General features: G+C 41.7%; 1 protein-coding gene across 2 annotated transcripts in view; it reads right to left on the bottom strand.

The window, feature by feature from the left end:
* The window catches only part of SPON1 (spondin 1), a 270549-nt gene that overhangs the window by 44703 nt on the left and 204074 nt on the right, over positions 1 to 21772 (bottom strand). For both annotated transcript variants that reach the window (XR_014560639.1, XM_083725080.1), the window contains exon 7: positions 9658 to 9722. Coding sequence is in view for 1 of the 2 variants with exons in the window: in XM_083725080.1 (XP_083581206.1) it covers positions 9658 to 9722 (65 nt within the window). In the remaining variant the exon portion in view is untranslated. The remainder of the gene's footprint in view (positions 1 to 9657; positions 9723 to 21772) is intronic.

Genomic DNA, 21772 nt, shown 5'->3' with positions numbered 1-21772 from the left:
TAAAACGCTTCACAAAAGTGAAGCGGGTTCCAAAGAACATTCGCAAATTGGAACACTCACTTCCAGGTTTGCGGTGTTTGGGAGCCAAAACGTTCAACTCGCAAGGCATTTGGGATCCAATGTATGACTGTACATGATTAAATTCTGTGTCTAAAAAGTACTGACCATTTGGAAGCTTCACTCCTCCCTGTGGCCACTGTTACTGGTGTGGCATGGCATGTGATCACCCGGAAGAAGCTCTTGCATCGCAAAGGCCTTGGTCCCTCCTGACCAAGTGGTTTAGGTATTATGAGTTGCCCTGGATGGATTTGTAGCTTCATTTGAAAACTATGTATGCCCCAGGATTCTGGAGAGTTACAATCTCAACAAAAATTACACTTGGCAAATAAAGCTTCACGCTGAGCCTAAGTGTGAGATGTAACAGGAACAACACGGAGGGTATTGTTAATTACCTCAGCTGGACATGTGTTGATTAATTAAGGACACTTTTCAAAGTGCTCTTCATTTTTGTGCTATGGCTGTCAAGCTGTTCTGTTATTAAGCCTGGCTGCTTCCCTGTGGGAGTCCCTTAGGAATGGCCATAGGTGGGTTGTATAGCCTGGAATATGAAAACAGCTGCTACAGGTTAGGGTCATCACTGTTATTAACAACAGTGAACAGGGCAGGGAATTGAGGTGTCAATTTATTTCACTCAGAGTTTTTCTGAAGGACAGCAACAAAGTTGAATAACGCCGCCTGCCACTTTGGCTCAGATGTTCTGCAAGTGTTGTTTCTTAAACGGTAAAGAAAAATTCAACCACTGCTCCATTCAGTCTTTAAAAATATTCACATGCATTCAGGTGTCCCTCACTTAAATGACAGGTTAAACATCAACACTGTGAGACATGTAACCACTCCAAACACTATATTGTTCAGAAATGCAAAGTAATCCTGCTCTCAGTTCTTTTCATTGTTCACACAACAGAAGAACAGTATGGTCAGCTTAAAAGCAAAATTGTGGTTTGTTTGTTTTTAAATCCTTTAAATGTAAAAGGTAAAGGTAAAGGTACCCCTGCCCGTACGGGCCAGTCTTGACAGACTCTGGGGTTGTGCGCCCATCTCACTTAAGAGGCCAGGGGCCAGCGCTGTCCGGAGACACTTCCGGGTCACGTGGCCAGCGTGACATCGCTGCTCTGGCGAGCCAGAGCCGCACACGGAAATTCCGTTTACCTTCCCGCTGGTAAGCGGTCCCTATTTATCTACTTGCACCCAGAGGTGCTTTCGAACTGCTAGGTTGGCAGGCGCTGGGACCGAGCAGCGGGAGCGCACCCCACCGCAGGGATTCGAACCGCCGACCTTTCGATTGGCAAGTCCTAGGCGCTGAGGCTTTAACCCACAGCGCTACAAAATAAATACGTTCATCAATGAAATGACTATAGGTTTCCTCTAACTTTTTCAGAAGAAAATAGATTGCTTTATGGAGTGCACTACAAAACTTGACTTGATTGATGCTATGTTTGCAAAATTAATGGTACTTTCATGTTACTCCCAGTATGTTTCCAAGCACAATTCAAAGTGTTTAAAGCCCGAAATGGCCTCTGACCAGTATACCTGAAGGAGAGTCTCCACCTCCATCATTCAGCCCAGACACTGAGGTCCAGTGCAGAGGGCCTTCTGGCAGTTCCCTCCTTGCAAGAAGTGAAGTTACAGGGAACCAGGCACAGAGCCTTCTTGGTGGTGGCGCCCACCCTGTGGAATGCCCTCCCATTCAATGCCAAGGAAATAAACAACTTTCTGACTTTTAGAAGACATGTGAAGGCAGCCCTGTTTAGGGAAGTTTTTAATGTTTGATGTTTTATTGTGTTTTTAATATTTTGCTGGGACCCGCCCAGATGGGTGGGGTATAAGTAAATAATAATAATAATAATAATAATAATAATAATAATAATAAATACTTGCCCCCCAAATTGCCCCCCTCTCTATAGGATGAGGCTGCACCGATGCAATTTTGCCTATGTTAGAGTCCTCCCTCCATTGGCACTACTAATTCTAACATGGGAAGTATCTTGTCTATCAAGATATTGTTATTGGAAGCGACAATGCTGTATAGATAAAATAAGAAATATATCAATTCACTCTTATTTATCTGAATGGCTCAAAGAATTTCTAAACTACAATTGAAGGTTTAGCTGAATGCCTGCCAGTCTGTGCCCTGAACATATACCTCACAGGCTCCAACGATTTCATTTGAGAGAATCAATTCTTGCACCCCATGAAAATGTGGCCATCAACTCCATCAAAATTAATTGGAACCCCAGTTTGGGTAGACAAACTCTGTGTGCACTGATGGAGGAGACAATTAAGTAATGCTTTTGGAAGATTATATTAAGATGGGGAGCCACGTGGGACTGATGGCATATTCAGATACCCAAGCTAAATCACAGGATTTCTAACCTATTTGGTATGTCGAATGCCCACCATGTGTATCATCTACCAGCAAGTCTCTTCTTTTTACACATTGTTCAGTTGTGATAATTTCTCCGGTATCTAAGGTTATAGCAACAGGACTGCAAGTCTTAAAGCAGAGTGCTATTCAGAATAGTTGCCTTCTGAATAAAGAACAAGCAGACCTCCCTACATCGGCACATATTAGTGACCATCTGTTAAGATGCTCTCAGTGCATACTTATCTTTTGAGACAGCTGAGGGTTATCTTTTAGAAGGATACCCCTTGCTTATCTTTGGTCACAGGTTTTCAAAAAGATTCCAGATTGAGAATATATATATTTGCTTTCGTAGATTTTCACGGGTACAGGAATGCAGGTTTTGGTGTCCTCGGGTGTCTTCCCGTGTAAAAGTTGGGGTGTCTAGGCGACGTTTCGACGAGGTCTCACTCGTCATCTTCAGGCTGGTGCTTTCGGCTTCTTGTTACTGGAACAGAGCGGGATCTCAATGTTTGAGTTCCTATAAATACTGTAGAGGGGGTGTGGTGTCTAGCCTCCAATGTTCTGGGCAGAGAGGAAGTTCCCAGGCTAGTGTGCCTTTTCTTCTTTTGTTCCTTAATTACTTGAGAGATACCTTGAGTGATTTCTTGAGTGATATCCTGAGTACCACTTAGGTGGGTCATTAGGTGTGGATGCTGCACCCCCCTGCAATCCCTACACAGATCTGGCTGACACAAGCCACAAAACCACAGCTCGCCCCTATACACGAAGCCAAGCCAAAGCACAACTAAGTGCAATACAGCCATCTTCTCAGGAAAACTCTTCGCAAAGTTCAAGAGGTCAAGACACAAAGACTTTAGCAACTAATCCACACCTAATGACCCACCTAAGTGGTACTCAGGATATCACTCAAGAAATCACTCAAGGTATCTCTCAAGTAATTAAGGAACAAAAGAAGAAAAGGCACACTAGCCTGGGAACTTCCTCTCTGCCCAGAACATTGGAGGCTAGACACCACACCCCCTCTACAGTATTTATAGGAACTCAAACATTGAGATCCCGCTCTGTTCCAGTAACAAGAAGCCGAAAGCACCAGCCTGAAGATGACGAGTGAGACCTCGTCGAAACGTCGCCTAGACACCCCAACTTTTACACGGGAAGACACCCGAGGACACCAAAACCTGCATATATATATATATATATATATAATTCTGTAGCCAAGAACATGATGTTGCATCAAAGGTGTAACCAATCAAATGATAACCCTTTTATCCAAGTATAAAGGCCCCAAAGACAGGCTGTATGCAGCTGTGCAAATAAGAAAAGTGCAGACCATATTTCTGTGCCTTATGGATTTCATACTCATTTACTGCACTATAAGTCAGTTCCTAAGAGCTCTCTATAACAGATGGCCTGTAGCTTTTTTGCTAAAGTAAACTGCTACATCAGTTACTTGGTAAGTAGAGACATGTCTCAATGGGTGGCATGCTTCCACATTATGATGATGATGAACACTGGCATTCTTGTTCAAGCAAAGCATTAGGTGAAGCAATTGGACATTCAGTCTAAGACCCACATCACCTCTTGGCATAGTAAGGTAACCTGATGCGATTGTACCACATGCATCTTTAGTGATTTTGAATAAATTAGAGAAGCACTCTTCACCTTGGGTCCCACCATCCCTCACCGTTGGCTAAACTGTAGTCCAACAAAATCTGGGGACCCTATTGAAGAGCACAGGACATTCTCATATAGTGAGAAACTATTATTTCCAAACTGAGAAAAATCTACTGTACACTAGACTTTGAAAACATTGCAAATAGCATTTCTCTCACACTATTTAAGGCTGCATTAAAATAAAAGATTCAGCATGTGAATTCTACATAGTTAAATCACCTCATGGTGACTTTACCACATCAAAAAGTTACATGAGAACCATGCCTACCATTTTAACTCATTTATACCTGACACAGTTGGACTATGTTATAGTAACAACCTATGTCCATAACATAGAGAAGTTGCTTACACAATGAAGAAGGCTTATAAATTTTCAGTTATAAGGCACTGGCGTATAAGTAAGACAAATAATGATGTGTCCTCTGATTGGCAAAGTCCTATTCCAGAGTTAATTCAACTTACACATACTTCGTTTTGCAAACTGCAGCTGTTTTGCAGTTAATTGTCCTCCTATGCATCTCACAGAAATTTCACCTAACATGAAATCAGAAGTGGATTTGATTTCCCCCCCTCAGGCAAAATGTCCAATGAGTTCTTAGGGATGCCAAAGAAAGTTTCAGTAAAACTAGTTAAATTTCCCATGGTGTTCTTCACAAGTTACAACCCTAGGTCATCCAGAGTTTTTGCCTTAAGCAAACTTGAAAGTTTCTCCTCGGATGAAATGACTGGAGTGTCAAAGGAAGCCAAAAGAGTTTAAATAAGAGACACTACATCTCAAACTGGAAAATTCTTTGTGCAAGGCTTGCAATCTTTGAACAGAGAAATTATTTTTTAATGTTGAAGACCCTCTGGATAGCAACCTCTTTCTGTTTATGATATATAACAACAGTAGATGACTCTGCTGTATGTGATCATCAGGATTTTTGTCATTCAGTTCAGTTCAACTTGTGCAAAATAAAAATAAAAATGGGTTAATCAGCCATATTTGTTCCCATATGTCAGATTAGTTAAAAACAGATTTACAACACGGCTGCATTATTATTATTTTTTTAAAATGTTAGGGGTGACAGGCGTAATAACCTTTTCAGAATGATGACATATGTATAACAACAGATGATGCTTAATCTTTAAGCAACGTATAAAAATATATATCCAGCAATGCATTCACAGTTTTCCAGACACCAGTGACAAGTTTAACTTCAGGCAATCACTGACACTTCAATGATAACTACTGGAACAATTATTAGTCATATTTCATCACATGAGAAAATGTTTCCTTATTCTGAACAGTGATATCTTAAAAACTGAAATATTAGGGCAGCAATTTCTTTTGACAACTGTAGTGTAACTTTATGATCACTGGAGACTACAAACAGCGGGTGAAAATATTTTATGCATCACAACCCAGCCTAATTCCCAGGCAGTAATATCTTGCTGAATGTATAGTGATCCATTTTGACATAGTTATATATTGTGCAAAACCATGCTTTGGCAAGTCTGTTTCTTGGTGCAGGCTTAGTGATTACTCTTAAGAACATTATCCATACATATTAGTCAGTGGAAAATTAGCAACACATATTGCCACAACTAGTTTGTCATGTTATGCATAATAATGGACTAATTTTATTTTATCCAGAGGCAACATTTTAATCATTGCTAAATCATCTAAGGCAAAATGGAAAAGTTGAGTGTAGAAATCATAATCGTTGGTAAAGTTCCCTGTTCTTTAGACAGCTGGAAGCACAGCTGCATATACTGAAATACAACAATTTTTCCTAGCAAAGTTTGCAGATGTCCACTTACCATCTTTGGTGTGGTGACATTGTGAGCTGGCATCGCCTTGCCCACCACGATCCAGGGCTGTGGATACAAGCCTGCCTGCAAATTGGCCAACTGCGGGCAGGCTATGGGGCTGGCCTATGGGGGAGGCACTGAACTGAGCCTGTGGGCTTCACTTGGGTCCACTCCTGGGGAATATGACAGCCTGCCTCTGACCTATTTGATGTATGTCATAGGCCTCCCCTGCTTCCAGGTTGACCCTAAAATAGATTACTTCTGGCAAGTCAATGGTTATACCCAAAGCTTATGCCAAACCTCTTCCATCTGTAATCAATAAAAGTTGTGGCCTGATTTGTTTCTTGTAATGAGTTTTGACTGGTTATTTGACAAGATGGGGTGGTGGGTGGTGTGGCACCTGGGCACATAAATGAGATTTCTACAAGCAGGTGGATCTCCTGAGGCATGTGTGTAGAAGCCTATTGTACAGGAGTGGGGAAACAAGACCACACATGGAAATAGGTTAATGAACAGGTCTGCACATAGGGTCAAGACAAATCCTGCATCCCAAACTGATCCGAGTAGATCTGGGATTTTTCCAGCCCTGGAACATTCTTGGTTGGATCTGTCTAGAGAGCTCTGTGGCTGTCAAAAAGTGGTCAGAAGGCAAGGGGAGAAGGGGAGAAGAAGACGATGCTGGTGAAAGTCTCTGCCTGCATGTCTCCTTCTTCCAGCCTCTCCTTGCTGCCAACCACAAGTTTAGACCTGGATTAAACTGTCAGTTTGCATTTCTTAGTGCAGAAAGTATTGGTCTGATGTGTAGAGATCTTTCCTATTCTAATTAATTCAAGAGAGTTCTGGAAGTTTCTCTGTGTGAAAGAAACAAGCAAAAGGTTTGTGATATTTGGGTTATTCCTTCAGAGAAGCTGAGTACAACTGGCTTAAACTGGTTCTGTTATATCTACTTCAAGGTCATGCTGACTATAATAAGAGGCCAGAAGGAGCCTGGGTTTCACTTTTCCTTCTGGTGTGGTGCTCTGTACATAGTATTCTTAGTGTTAGGTTTAGACTTATTATAAGTTACTGTAAGTTTAAGTTAAGTCTGCTGCAACTGGATTTCCTATGGACAGTGCCAATCCTGAATGTATTGTATTTGTAACCATTATGCTCATTTGCCTTCAGTAGCAGTAAAATTCTGCTGGATGAAATATTAATTGCCTCTGGCCTATTTTTTGGGAATCCTGCAATGTGTTTAAGTTTTTACTCTGCTAACTATACGCTGGAATCTGCTCTGGATCAATTTTGAGTAGAATTCCATGACATAAACATGCATTGGAGGGAGGGGGAGGAGTCAATGCAGGCAAGAGTTTTTGGTTTAGTTCTGGTCAGATTGAGACCTGATCAAGATCACCAAATTGGGCCCTGAACCAAATTGGAGGTGCTTTAAATAACCCTAGTAACTCCATGCCTTGCCTTATACGGAATCTCCTAAGTCAACCTTGTGCACTAAGCTGTGTTTACCCAAAACTACAGCAGCGGATCTACAACAGCTTGCTGTTCCTGTGTAAATGTCTGGATCAGGGCCAATGGGTACATATAGAAAGATAACCCAGAGTTTTGTAGATTTAAGAAGGATTAGAGCATGCACATTTTGCACAGCCTTTGAAATTCTCCTCCAGCAACCTTTCCCTTTCCCATTCTTAACAACCACATTTGGAAATTTAGTCCTGAGCAGACATTTTGAAAGGGATTAACTAATCTAGACACAAACAAGGGGGAGGAATAGGACACATTCCAGACACAACACATAGCCACTTGGGTACTACAGGTACTACTGTCATGAGATGGGCATCTACATTTTGCCAAAACAGAAAGCTGGTTGTACTCAAAGTGGGTTGAGCCCCTGTGGATTTGCAGTTGCGGTTCTGAAGGCCCTCTGTGTGTGAGGACTGTCAGAGATAAGATCTGCTTCGTGAGGGCATCCAATTCCCAAAACGAGCAATATGTAGATATGTCTTGACTGTAGTGAGTAAAACTTGGTATAACATTTTAAATGACTAAAATTTGGATCATTTCTTGTTGGACATTGTTTGCACTGATAGGAAATGTAATTACATGGCAATTGAAGTAAGTAATTCTATAAACATCAAGGGTGTCAAAAGCATAAGAATGAGCTAATACGCTTAGGAAATGTTTAAATAGGTGTGTGAGTAAAAGGTTAGAGATGCATTCTTTTAAAATTATTCACTGCTAAAACATCCTAGTAAATAAGGCCAGAGGGGTTGTGATTGGATTTTCCATTATTATTATTATTTTTTTAAAAAATGCTGTTTTAGAAAAACATTGGAATGACAAGCTTAGAAAAGGCAATTTTCCACTGGTCCACAGAACAATTTAAGGGGGGGGGGGATGCTGTACAGTTTAGGCAAAAGCCTTGGGAGCATGAATGCCAAAGTACACATGCCCCACAGCTGACCAAATCAAGCATAAGCCTTGAATTGTTGTGTGCGTTGATGAAAAAGCATTAGAAATGTGCCAGTTTGGAGAAGAAAACTGCACAAAAGACACAGCCAAACAAATCTCATGAGACTAGAGGAAGGCTGTGGAATAAAGCAACATATTTCGTGACGGAAGGAAGGAGATGAAAATGTGCTAGAAGATTAGTACATTAGGAAATGTGCCAGTCGTGTAAGAATGGGGCCTAACCCTGTAGTGTCCTTTCTAGGGTTATACTCTGGAAAGTGTGTTTGATATTTCAAAAGGAGGTGGCTTTTTCAGGAATGAAGACTAGGGAAAAAAGAAGAGAGGGTTGCACACTAAGGCACAGTATGACTATTTCATATGTTCATTAATTAAAGCTGTGTTCATGTTTGAATTGACCAAAGTTTTCTTCCATATCCGAAAGAATAGTTCTCCACTCACTCAACCACCCAAGGAAGCTTCAGAGAGTTAGATCCAGTGGTTCTGAAGTAGGCACAGAATCAAAAGAGCCAGGGGAATCTTTGATGTGGAGAGCTGATGGGGCAATTGGAGGATGTTTGTTGCTCTTTCACTTTTTGTGATGATGTCAGAGTCTATTATTATTATTCCTCCAGAATCGGTCGTATTCTAAAACACAAGCTTGCATTTAAACACAATCTGTTATGTCACAAATTAATTTGGGATTCCCCCCCCCACACACACCAAATTGGGAATTTTAGCTTTTTAAGGAAACTAGTAATTTCCTGTTGGAGATTCCACAATTTTCACAGATTTGGATTTCCCAAGGCTGCCTATGTTTTTGTTTTTTTGTTTTAAAATAGACAAGGGCTGCCTTTGTTACCCTATTTTATGGCTGCAATTCTCTGCACATTTGGACATCATTTGGACTTGCTTCAAAGTAAGCATGCATATGACTGGCATATTAGTGTATAGTGCAGCTGTATAGAGTTATTATATGTATATATGTATTATATATGTATTAGTGTATAGTGCACTGCTCAGAACAGGGAGAGCACAAGAGGATTCAAATATATGTCCATAGTGCCTGGTAAGTAAAACAAACTCCTAATCTAGTACTCACCTCCTTCAAATACACACACACACACACGCACACCCTTGTTAGAGAGATAAATGGAAAGAGACATAATGGTATAAAAAAAGAAACTCATTAATCAACTGGATTTTTTCTGTTCCTCTTTGAAAGAGATAAACTTTGGTGGAAGGCAAGACATTCAGAGCATTCTGTCAGAGGACAGCAGAGAAGGAAATCTTTTGGGAGGTTTAATTCCCTGCCTACTTACATGTTTAGCGGTTGCCAGGCAGGCCATTGTGCTTTTGCTTTGATGACAGTCAAAACCTCATCACTCTGCAAAAGAGAAGCAATAAACATCAATAAATAAAATGATGTTTGGACAGCATTATGGTGAATAACACTCTGCAGTGATTTGTAACCGGCGGAAAAGGCACTTGAATTCAAATTGCTCCTCATAATTCCTGCGAAGGCAGCTATAGCTCATCATTGCATTTCCTATTCTGGGAGTGCATTTCCTCCTTTGCGTGACACAGAGGGATGATTCTGACATAATGTTCATTACTTGCGAGGGTAACTTTTTGAATGGATCCTGCGGTAGGCACATACTCATGGGAAAATCACACTAGCATTCGCGCTCTGTGTAACTTTACAGATTTCCCCAAGGATAGTCTTTCCATGAGCAGGTTCCAGACTTCCGGCTGGGTTCTGTTCAAGGGTTCAATCCAAGAGGAAGTCTTTCTCTTCCACACCATTGCGTTTTCTACATGTAGGTGGTGCTGACATTGTTTAAAAGCTTAAGTGAGGAACAGGGAACCTGAGTGAGGAACAGGGAACCTGAGGCCCTCCAGATGTTGCTGGATTTTTATTTCCTTCATCCCTGACCATTGGTCATGCTGGCTGGGACTGATGAGAGTTGGAGTCCTGGTGGGCCACAGGTTCCCCATCTTAGCCCATGAGCTCCAAAGGATAACCCAGAACAGAGTACAATCAACACAGGAGTACAATCAACACAGGGCAGCCCTTGTCATTGCTCTGTTGCCTGTTCCTCATGTCTTAAAAATAAAAAAGTAAAAAAAATTGAAGCTATCAGAGGGTTGTGGGTGTGCATGATAGGGAAACTCAGATACCTGTTTCAAGAATGGAAGAAACTGGGCCATTTTACATGATTTAATAATGATGATACAGGTTAATGTTACCCTTCTCTAAACAACAATTCTTTTCTTCGCAAATAAACCAGCCTCATGTAAAAGGATGGCATTCACAGAAAGGAACTACTGCTCTGCTCTCTCTGTTTTCCTGTCCCATTGGTTTACCATGTAACCAGAAGTGTGCAAAGAGGTGCTGTAGAAAGGTATAATTCTGCAAGTATTTTATAAGCCTGTCCACCATTTTGGCTCCTGCCACACATCTCTTTCGGGGATCTGCCACACTATATAACAGTGAATCAGTTTGGTAAATAGGGAAAATGCCACGTGGTCTGTTGTATACAGTATATTTGCATAGATAACATATAACATTTGTGTTTATTTATATGTGACCTGAAAATTGTATATATGGTTTTCCCCGCATTCCTCTTCCTCACAACAACCCTGTGAGGTAGGTTAGGCTGAGGTAGTGACTCCAGTGAGCTTGATGGCTAAGTGGAGGTTTCAACCTGGGTCTCCCATACTCTATACCTTTAGAACCCAAACACTGGAGTAACTGTTACCCTTGATTAACAAAATATATTGCTCTGTGCACACCAGCTTAGTCAGGGGCATTAGACAATAAAGCTATATTGTGGAAGTGTGTGTGTGTGTGTGAGAGAGAGAGATCACAGGGGAATTCTACACCATGATCAGTTTCAGGGCTTTCAACTTATATGCCAATATTATTATTTTTGCCAACAGAACTGGAAACGGCATGAAGGATGCTTTCTATATTCCAAGGGACCATTTCTATGAAAACATAATCAATAAAAGACACATTGCTGCTTCTCTTAAATAGAAGAAAAGAGAGCGATTTTATCCTCATTCCTTGTCAGCTGACTCAATCTCATAAAAGCAATGAGAATATCTCGCACCTGTGTGGGGCTGAGGAGTGAATAAAGGTGCCCCCCTCCCCCCACTTCTTTGAAGCTTATAAGAATTCCTGATACAGCAATTCTGAAATTGTGTGTTGTGTAATAAACCTCAAAACAAAACCAGGGGATCAGTTTTAATGAGGCTTTGGTGTACAAAGAAATATCTGTCAAGTTCCTCTCCCTACCCACAGTCTCCTGCAGGACTCTCTCCCATAGATTGTTAAAGGGGATATGATGTTCACTACTCATTCCTATGATTTCTCTGTTGTCTTTTTTTTTTTAAGCGATTCCCCAATTAAAGGAAAAACCCACACACCATACATTACGTGTAATTGGCAGCTCCTACTGAGCTGTCCTTTCAGGTTAGTGATAATCTTGCCATCCCCTGCTTGACAGAAATGACTCTGCTACCTCAGGCTAGCTCTAATCCACATATGCCCCAGTTTAGGGAAATCAATTTTGCGCAGGCCGCTTTTGCTATTGTCATTACTTTCCTCTCTCTCTCTCTCCCTTGCCAAGAAGGGGGGAGAGCGAACGTGCGGCGCTAAAAGCTTGTGAAACTTCTCTGGCTCCTCCTGGTGTTTGGGATTTGCTCTACTTATCCTAAGACGCCAGCTTCAAATAATTAATTTTTGATGCCGAGTTAATATGCTGCTTTCATTAAGGCAGGCTGAACAAGTTCCCAGCTGAGGAGAGTTAAAATGAAGAGATGGGGAGAGGGGGGAATCGGGGCATCCAAAATCAATGATGATACAGCATTTTATCCTATTCTGTTGAAAAACTGGCTCTGTAGATTCAGAAGACGGTGCTAATTATATCAATGAGGGAATATCATAGTTATCAAAAAGTTGCTTCAAAAAGCCTTTTGCCTGATCAAGTGAACAGTTCACATATGCAAAGCAAGTTAATAATAATAATAATAATAATAATAATAATAATAATAATAATTTATTTGTATTCTGCCCATCTGACTGGGTTGCCCCAGCCTCCCTGGGCGGCTTCCAGCATATATAAAAAGTATAGCAGGTACCGTGTTGTTTAGTAAGCATGACATGATGGTGAAAACAACAGACGGCAGCTCATATGTGAGAAGCCAGCCCAGTCCCCTGTTTCTGTGCAGTGAGCTCTTTTTCTTCTGGCACCAGACAAAGCCTCCGTTCACCTCGAAGCAAAATACTAGGTGCAGAATATGGCACAGAAGGCCCCATGAGCTGGTAAATATGTGAAAAAGATTTCTTCTGGTTGTGGCCCTGCATCATCAGTGGCCAAGCAGTAGGGATGCTGGAGAAGTTCGTCTTCTGTGCCACGCTCAGAGGATCCAGCTCAAACAAAATGTGATCTTTTAATTAAAAGCATGTGCAGCAGCCTGCATTTTTTAAAGCACCCTCCATGCCAATCAATGACTCCCCAGATGTCTTCCCCACCTCCCCTGTAAGGCTGCCAGTCACCTCTTTATCCAGCTTCCTCACAAGTTCAGCAGGGAGGTGTGGAGCAGCAGTGGCAGGCCTAGAGAGAGGAATGCTCTTGAGCATCACACCTGGCATCCTGGGCTTAATGGCTGCCTGACATTGGATGTGTCAGTGTGCACAATGGACCAAGTGACTCATGCAATGCCACTGCTGTAGACCTCAAGAGGACTCCATTTCCAAGGAGCACCAGGCCTGAGTGTGTGGACACATTGTGTTTCAGCACACCAGTGCGCCAAGGCAGCAGTTGGGTGGGAAGGGCAAAAAACTCATTTCCAACCATGCTGCCACTAGTGCTCAGCCAGCTAAGGAAGAGGAGGAATGTGCCCTCTAAGCATGTGACACTGGCCCAATTCCAATCTTTCACAAACAGCTGCAAGTACCTTTCTATTGGAAAGTTTACATAGGCCGGTTTTTGCCCATTTGACTCTCCATACAACTTCATTTATATGACAATGATTTCCTCAGGCAGAATGGGGATGCTCTTATAACCTGACATTTGGAAAATGGTGGCACTTGAAAAACCACCCTTCATCATAAATGAAGATTATAGATGTGCTTGGGCTGAAATCAATAGCTATATAGTGACGTCTATGGACAGAGATGGAATTACCTCCTCAGCAACTCAATCATTTCGAACGTACAAGTTTTTGCATTTCTTTCCCCTATAAATAGGGAATCAATTTTCTCCTGACAGACACTACATAAACTACTTTTTCATCTCATCGAAGATACCAAAGCCCCTTAAATCTATTTCTGACTCTTTTTTTTAAGGTGTGTGGACTCAGTAACCAGTGTCCTAATGCCTGTATGACAAGTATAAAAAATGCTTTGATTCAGCAACACTGAGAAGGTGTGTGTGTGCATGTGGTGGTGGGGATTAATATCTGATTAGCATTTTTAAAGAAGCATTTAGGCCACATCCACAGCATACGTTTAAAGCATGACTTGTAGTTTGCTAAGGGTTCTGAGAGTGGTTAGGAGATGCTTAGTCCTCACACAGAGCTACGGTTTCCAGAATCCTAGAATTGTAGAGTTGGAAGGGATTCTGAGTGCCATCAACCCCCTGCAATGCAGGAATCTCAGCTAGATCATACATGACAGATGGCTATCCAACCTCTCCTTAAAAACCTCCAAGGAAGGAGCGTCCACCACCTCTTGTGGGAGTCTGTTCCACTGTTGCATCCCCCTGATTCAGCAATCTTGTAACTCAAAAAAATGAGATTTGTCTGGCATGACTAACTTTTGAGGAACCCATGCTGGGTTTTAGCAATCACAGCATCCTATTCTAAGTGCTCACAGACCAACTGTTTAAAAGGTTCTAGAACCTTTTCTGGTATTGATGTCAAGCTCACTGGTTGAGTTCCCTGGGAGAAGGGATTGATTGTTAAATCACCCTGGGAATTGTGAAACCAGAGGGGTTTGGTAATCAATCCCTCTTCTGAGGGAGCACTGGGAATTGTAGCTTCACAAGCTGTTATTATAAAAAGGTTTAAAAAAAGAGGTAAAGGTAAAGGACCCCTGACAGTTAAGCCCAGTCGCAGATGACTCTGGGGTTTGCGGCACTCATCTCGCTTTACAGGCCGAGGGAGCCTGCATTTGTTCACAGACAGTTTTTCCGGGTCATGTGGCCAGCATGACTAAGCTGCTTCTGGCACAACAGAACACTGAAACCAGAGCAGCACATGGAAATGCCGTTTACCTTCCCGCCGTATCTACTTGCACTCTTTTGATGTGCTTTCGAACTGCTAGGTTGGCAGCAGCTCGGACCAAGCAATGGGAGCTCACCCCATTGCAGGGATTCGAACCGCGACCTTCTGATCAGCAAGCCCAAGAGGCTCAGTGGTTTAAACCACAGCGTATATTACCTCTGGGGGTAATGACATATGCAACTGTCTAACATGAACAATGAAAAAAAAGCACACCATAGGAATGCAAATGTCCAATGTGTATACAACATTCAAAGAAAGACAGCTAAGCTCATTGATTACTTCCCCCTCCCTCCTCACTTGTACAGTGGCACCTTGGGTTACAGACGCTTCAGGTTACAGACGCTTCAGGTTACAGACTCCACTAACCTAGAAATAGTACCTTGGGTTAAGAACTTTGCTTCAGGATGAGAACAGAAATCGTGGCGCGGTGGCACAGTGGCAGGGGGAGGCCTCATTAGCTAAAGTTGTACCTCAGGATAAGAACAGTTTCAGGCTAAGAACGTACTTCCAGAACAAATTAAGTTCTTAACCCGAGGTACCACTGTATTGCATTTCCTTAGCACTGAAATGAATGGAGTAGAATAATGTAGTGATAATGTCATTTATGTAATTAATTATGTAAAATATGTAAGTAATGTAATTATGCTACAGTGGAAAGTGAGGCAAATAACGTACTTTGTGGCAGAAGACGAACTACAGCAGAACAGAAGCAGTGCTATGTGTGACTAATACAGGGCAGAACAGAAAATGGTGCCTTCTTACTTCCCTAACTCTGAATACAGTTGCTGGGAATTCAGAACAGTTTTGGGTAGATAAAAATGTCTGACGCATACTTCTGAAAGAGTAGATTGTGGGGGAACTGTCTTATCTCAGGTGGCCTTAAAGGAGCCACAACATTGGAAGCCCTGCTACTGGTGGAAACACTAACTGCATTTAAATCCAACCACTTTAATTAATACCAGTTTACTGTTCTACATTCTGTGAGCAGGTGGCCATTCTCCAGGCTTTCAAAGCTTTTGTGACAAATCAGCTTAACAGTGTTATTTTCAAGCCGGCATTTACAGCATAAATATTCTAAATGGGCATCAGCTGCTGTGCACAGGTAATTGCAACTATTTCAATTCTCTGAACCATAAACACCATGCTTTAAATTTTCAACTAGAAGAAACTCCATGGAACATCCATTTACAAAAATTAAAGAACTAAATAAGAACAATCTGAGCTATTAAGTAAATTTCCCAAAGGAGCATGTTTTTTTAAACACACACACAAGCAATATTCAGCTATTATAATACAATTCATTGTAAACTTGTTAGCATTCAAGTCTTGACAAACACACAATTTCTCCCCCAAAGAGATAGTTTTCCCTGCAAATATTTCATTATGTGAGACATAAAGAATGGGAAGGGACCCTGAAGACCATCCAGCCTCAGCTCCAGCCCCTCCTTGTTGCAGCATATGTAATGCAGAGTACATTATCCCTGACAGACAGCTGCACATCTCCTTAAGTACCTTCAGAGCCCACCACCTCCAGAGGCACTATTTTCCACCATTGGCCAGCTCATGCCATTAAGACATTTCTCTTAATGTACACCTGAAATCTGCCTTTCTGCAATTTTCAGAGAACAGTCCATTCCATCTTCTGTGAGACATTTCTTTAAATATTTGAAGATGGCTATTGAGGGTTGTATTTGACATAACATTACGTCACTGCTTCCAGCAGTGCAAGGATTTTTCATTGCACAATGGGACTTTACCCCTTCTGGGGGTTCCCTAAACCTCGTGGAACAGATCTGAGGATAGTATGGGGGGGGGAGGAAAAGTTCTGACTGCATATTATTATTATTATTATTATTATTATTATTATTATTATTATTATTTTGTTATACATTTATAGAGTTTAATTAAGGTTTGGGGGTGTCAAAGCTAATTTATATTTAATAGCAATTGCTAAAGTTCCAGTAAATACTGAGATTTACAAGAAAATTCCAAGAGTTTAAATGGCCTAGTGAGAAGCAGTTTGCATTCACTGGTACAGTATGTCTCAAAACCAAAAAAGTGTCTTTGGCAAACAAATAAATTTTATCTTAATTTTCATAATCTATTATTAAAAGGATGGCAATTGATGCAAGAATGTCTAAGAGTGGGGTAGACATCCATCAATCAATCAATCAATCAATCAATCAGTCAAAATGCCTCGAACAAGCTGTATCACACTGTTCTTTCTGTCTTTGAGCAATACATCTCAATAACAAACTCAAGGGCCGCCTCTCTTCATATGAACCTACTTGGACCCTGAGATCATCCTCTGAGGCCCTCCTTCGTGTGCCTCTTCCATAGGAGGTCTGGAGGGTGGCAGCATGAAAATGGGCCTTTTCTGAAGTGGCTCCCTGTTTGTGGAAGCTTAACTGGTGGCTTCATTATACACCTTTAGGCGCCAGGAAAAAATGTTCCTCTTTTACCAGGCCTTTGGCCAATTGACATCCATTTACATGTGGTGTGGAAGGGTGGATTGACATCCCTTTTACATGTGGTGTGGAAGGGTGGGTCATTGGTTTGTTTCTAGTCTTATTTTTCTATATATTTTGTGTTTTTTATATTGTAATTTTATGTTGCAAACCACCCTGAGATCTATGGGTATAGGGCAGTATACAAATATAACAAAGAAACAACAACAACATTCAGTTCCTATCACCAAATTATACAATTTTGTCCCCATTGTTATGTTTTGGTAAGTGCCAGCATCTCCCAGAATAGGTTTACACAGGCATAATATGCCATCATTTTATATAGCTAGACTTGAAAACTGTGTTTTAAATCTGGGCTGTGAACTATTTTGTGCTGCCGGTATACAATGAAGGGTTTTTGGTTATTTTTGCTGTCCTCTATTGTTGGTTTTATATTGTTATTCTATATTGTATTTTTAATAATTTGTTGTAAGCCGGACATGGAATTTGTATTTATTGTAATTTCTATTAGTCTAATCAACAACTGCAATTGGTGGATCTATTCTACATAGGAAGAATTCACAGGGCAATTCCAAAACAATGAGAGTGGGAAAGACGCCTAGTGGTAGCTCAAAAATGACCATTAAAAAAGGACCCCTGACAGTTACCGTATTTTTTGCTCTATAAGACTCACCTTTTCCCTCCTAAAAAGGAAGGAAAAATGTGTGTGTGTCTTGTGGGGCGAATGCAGGCTGCACAGCTATCCCAGAAGCTAGAACAGCGAGAGGGATCGCTGCACAGCGCTCCCTCTTGTTGTTCTAGCTTCTGGCTTAGCTGCACGAAGTCTCATCAGGGTAGGGGGATCCTTCAACCCGCTGCCCTGAAGAGGCTTCTTGTGGCTATCCCAGAAGCCAGAACAGCGAGAGGGATCACTGTGCAGCGATCTGTTCTGGCTTCTGGGATTCAGAATATATTTTTTTTCTTGTTTTCCTCCTCCAAAAACTAGGTGCGTCTTATGGTCTGGTACGTCTTATAGAATGAAAAATACAGTAAGTCCAGTTGTAGACGACTCTGGGGTTGCAGCGCTCATCTCGCTTTGCAGGCTGAGGCAGCCGGCGTTTGTCCACAGATAGTTTTTCCGGGTCATGTGGCCAGCATGACTAAGACGCTTCTGGTGCAATGGAACACTGAAACCAGAGCAGAGCACGGAAATGCAGTTTACCTTCCTGCTGAAGTGGTACCCATTTATCTACTTGCACTTTTTGGCGTGCTTTCAAACTGCTAGGTTGGCAGGAGCTGGGACCGAGCATTAGGAGCTGGCTTTAAGATGAAGCTATTAGTGACTGAAAATGTCTTTTGCTATGTTCACCACTCCATGGTGCTAATAATCCAAGATCTCATTTTAATGCAAGCCTTTTTGTGCTTTTCAATAGCATCTGTCAACAATACCCTAAACATTTTCCCAAAAGTGGGAAGAAATGGGAACGGAGCAACAGGACACAATTGCTGAGCACAGCATTTATTTCATGAGGGCTCTGAATTTAAAGATACATGTAGTAGTGTTACACTGTAAAGGGAAGCTTTTATTCTACTACACTGAAATGAGCTCACCACCATTATTCATTGCAGGAGCAGGAAGCTCCATAAAATGTTTGCAATAAGTTTTGACATGTACTTTATTTCCCAGTTGTGGCTACTTACAGGAACAAGCAAAAAGTGGTTTTCCTGGTGTATACCATGTGGAAAAGAAGGCTGCTCGTTCTGCATATATTATATTGTTCTTTCTGATCAGTAAATTTTGCAAGGGCATGCACAGCCTTTTAGTCTGCGTTTATACCTGCGTGATTTAATCAATACTTTTAATGACAGCATGGAGCAAGAACAACAAAGAGCTGTCAAGTAAACAGACTGTAACATTTAACACATCTCGTCAAACGTGTCAAAGTCAAAGAGACTTCAGATGATGTTGAGTCTGGGGAAAAATTGATCTGCATAACCACTGCACAACTTCTGTTCACCAGATCTTAACAACAACAACAACAACAACAACAACAAAATCCCATCAGTCATGTTACTATGATCTATCAGGTGCTTCATCAATTTTTGCAATCCCAAAATGCAATGAAAGCTTTATCAAGTCCCTGGTAACCTGTTACACATGGCTGTATTGAGTTTTGTGAATCTTAGGTTGTGCAGGTGTTAATGTATGAGAAAAGATTTCCACACTTGGTTGAGCTCTGCCATGCATGCAGAATACCTCTAAGAACAATATAAGAAGAGTCCAGCTGGATCCGACCAAAGCTCTATCTAATCCAGCTTCCCATTTCTCCAAATGGCCAACCAGCTGCCACTTGGGAGGCCCAAAAGCAGATCAAAATAGCCATCTTCTGCTATTGCTCCTTAGCAACACACTTGAAGCTGAAAGCTGCATAATAATAATAATAATAATAATAATAATAATAATAATAATAAATATTTATACCCCGTCCATCTGGCTGGGCTTCCCCAGCCACTCTGGGTGGCTCCCAACAGAATACTAAAAACATGACAAAACATCAAACATTGAAAATTTCCCTAAACAGGGCTGACAACATAACAGTCTTTGATGGCTGAGGAAGATGAGAATACTGCACTTCAGTGCCTGAGATGCATGCACAGTGTTCTCACAGCACCTGACATCAAAAGTATCAGTAATATCCAGAGGAGGCCGGTGAAACAGCTGGGGTGGGGCACTCTCCTGCTTCCTGACACAGCAAGTTGCTAGTGCTTACTGAGAGGGAGAGAGGAGGGGCAAGGTGTGTGGAAGCCAAGCTGCCTGTTCTTGCCCCTTCCTTCTTGGTAAGTGAGACCCACTTTGTTAGGAGGCTGGTAATGCCATCACTCGTATCAATCAACAGGTGGTTTGTGCTGTCCACCTGTGAAATGAGAAGATCAGTACAGAAGGTATCCAGCTGGCCTTGAAATACCATAGTAGAGGAGCAGCCCACCCACCCCTACCCCCGTTCTCTGGGCTCCCCATAAAAATAGGCAATTGCTTGGAGGCTCCACTCATTTGACTTATTTCCTCATTTTTGATCTGCTAAACTGGCCTTGTCCAACCTGGTGTGCTTCAAATGTTTTTTTACCCCAGTCCCCATAACCCTCAGCCAACATGGCTAATGGTGAAGAATCATGAGAGACTGGAGTACTGGTGACCATAGCTGTCAACGTTTTCCTTTTCTTGTGAGGAATCTTATTCGGAATAAGGGAATTTCCCTTTAAAAACGTTGATAGCTATGCTGGTGACCCAACCAATGGGCAGTGTCTCTGTGAGACTGAATGTTCATGCTGAGACTATCGCAAAGGTTACTTGCACGTTGGGTAGGATGGACTTGCCTCCCCACCCCCACGCCGCCGGCATACAATTCGGTCTTTTGCAGCTTAAGGTTTAGCTGCCTTGTATTCAGTCAGTTGATGGGTCTGTCTAGTTCAATAATGTCTACAGTGATAGGCAGAGGCTCTCCAAGGCCTCTCTCAACACTACCTGGAGATGCCAGGGGCTGAATTGGGGACCTTCTGCCCTCTAAGCAAATCCTCCACCACTGAGCTATAGCCCTTGTGAATGTAGGAACAGGGGCTCAGTTTCTATACCCAGTCCCTCTCTCTGCTAATGCTGTCAGAATTCTTGCAGTATTTATGTGGCTCCTTTCCCTAACTGTTTCCCTTTAGCAACATGTTGAGATTTCTCCTTTGCTCACAGTTCCCGAGATCAGGATGTGTATATATTAACTTTAGGCAGTTTCATTTTTATGCCTTTACATCTGGGAGGGGGTCTCTTTTTATCTCTGGTGCTCTCTACTCTGATTAATAATATAGGAATATAAGGGCACCCAAGCTTTGAGCTTAGATGTCAGATGAGAGATTGCATACGTGACTGTCTCCATGGCTGCAGAATTATTTTTTTCATTAAAAGGTTGAAATTCTGTTTGTGACACTCCTACCTCAGGGCAGCGAAGGAAGTGCAAAACAAAATCGTATGTACTGCAGAAGATGACACTATCTTACAAATTACTGTTTCATTTGTACTCACATACTTTAAAAATACTTTAAAAATACTTTCATACACTTGCATTCCCTCAGATTCAGTATTTTAAGCCTAATTCATTTTTTCAGTTTTGATTTATTTCATAATGTCTATACCTTATAGAAACCTAGGAGAAAGTGTAGAATATGTGTACTGATTGGAGCTTTAATGGATCGGGGGATTCCCTACCTCTCAAACGATTTTAACATCCTACTCCCAAGAATCAACTTGCCACACGTACAGTTGCAATTTTCTACTTGCGAATAATAATAATTTAAACCTAGTCCTTAAGCTAAAAATGGCAACATCCAAAGGCAACAACTGATGTTAAGAACATAAAAAGAGCCTGCTGGATCAGACCAGTGGCCCATCTAGTCCAGAATCCTGTTCTCACAGTGGCCAACCAGATACCTGTGAGAAACCTGCAAAGCGGACTTTGCGCAACAGCACTCTGCTCCTGCGGTTTCCAGCTACTGGTAGGTGGTTCATTGCCTCCACAACCTTCCCAAAATATGTGTTATAGCTGGTGCCCAATTTGTGTTGTTTTACGGTTAATCCAGATGTTGGCACAGAGAGATGTGGGCTGGCTTTCAGCCACATAAAAGTCCTTTAAACTGCAGAGCCCATGAAAAC

This window comes from Podarcis gaigeae, assembly GCF_964106915.1.
Source record: "Podarcis gaigeae genome assembly, chromosome: 1".
Taxonomy (NCBI): domain Eukaryota; kingdom Metazoa; phylum Chordata; class Lepidosauria; order Squamata; family Lacertidae; genus Podarcis; species Podarcis gaigeae.
This window is presented reverse-complemented; position numbering and strand designations above follow the sequence as displayed.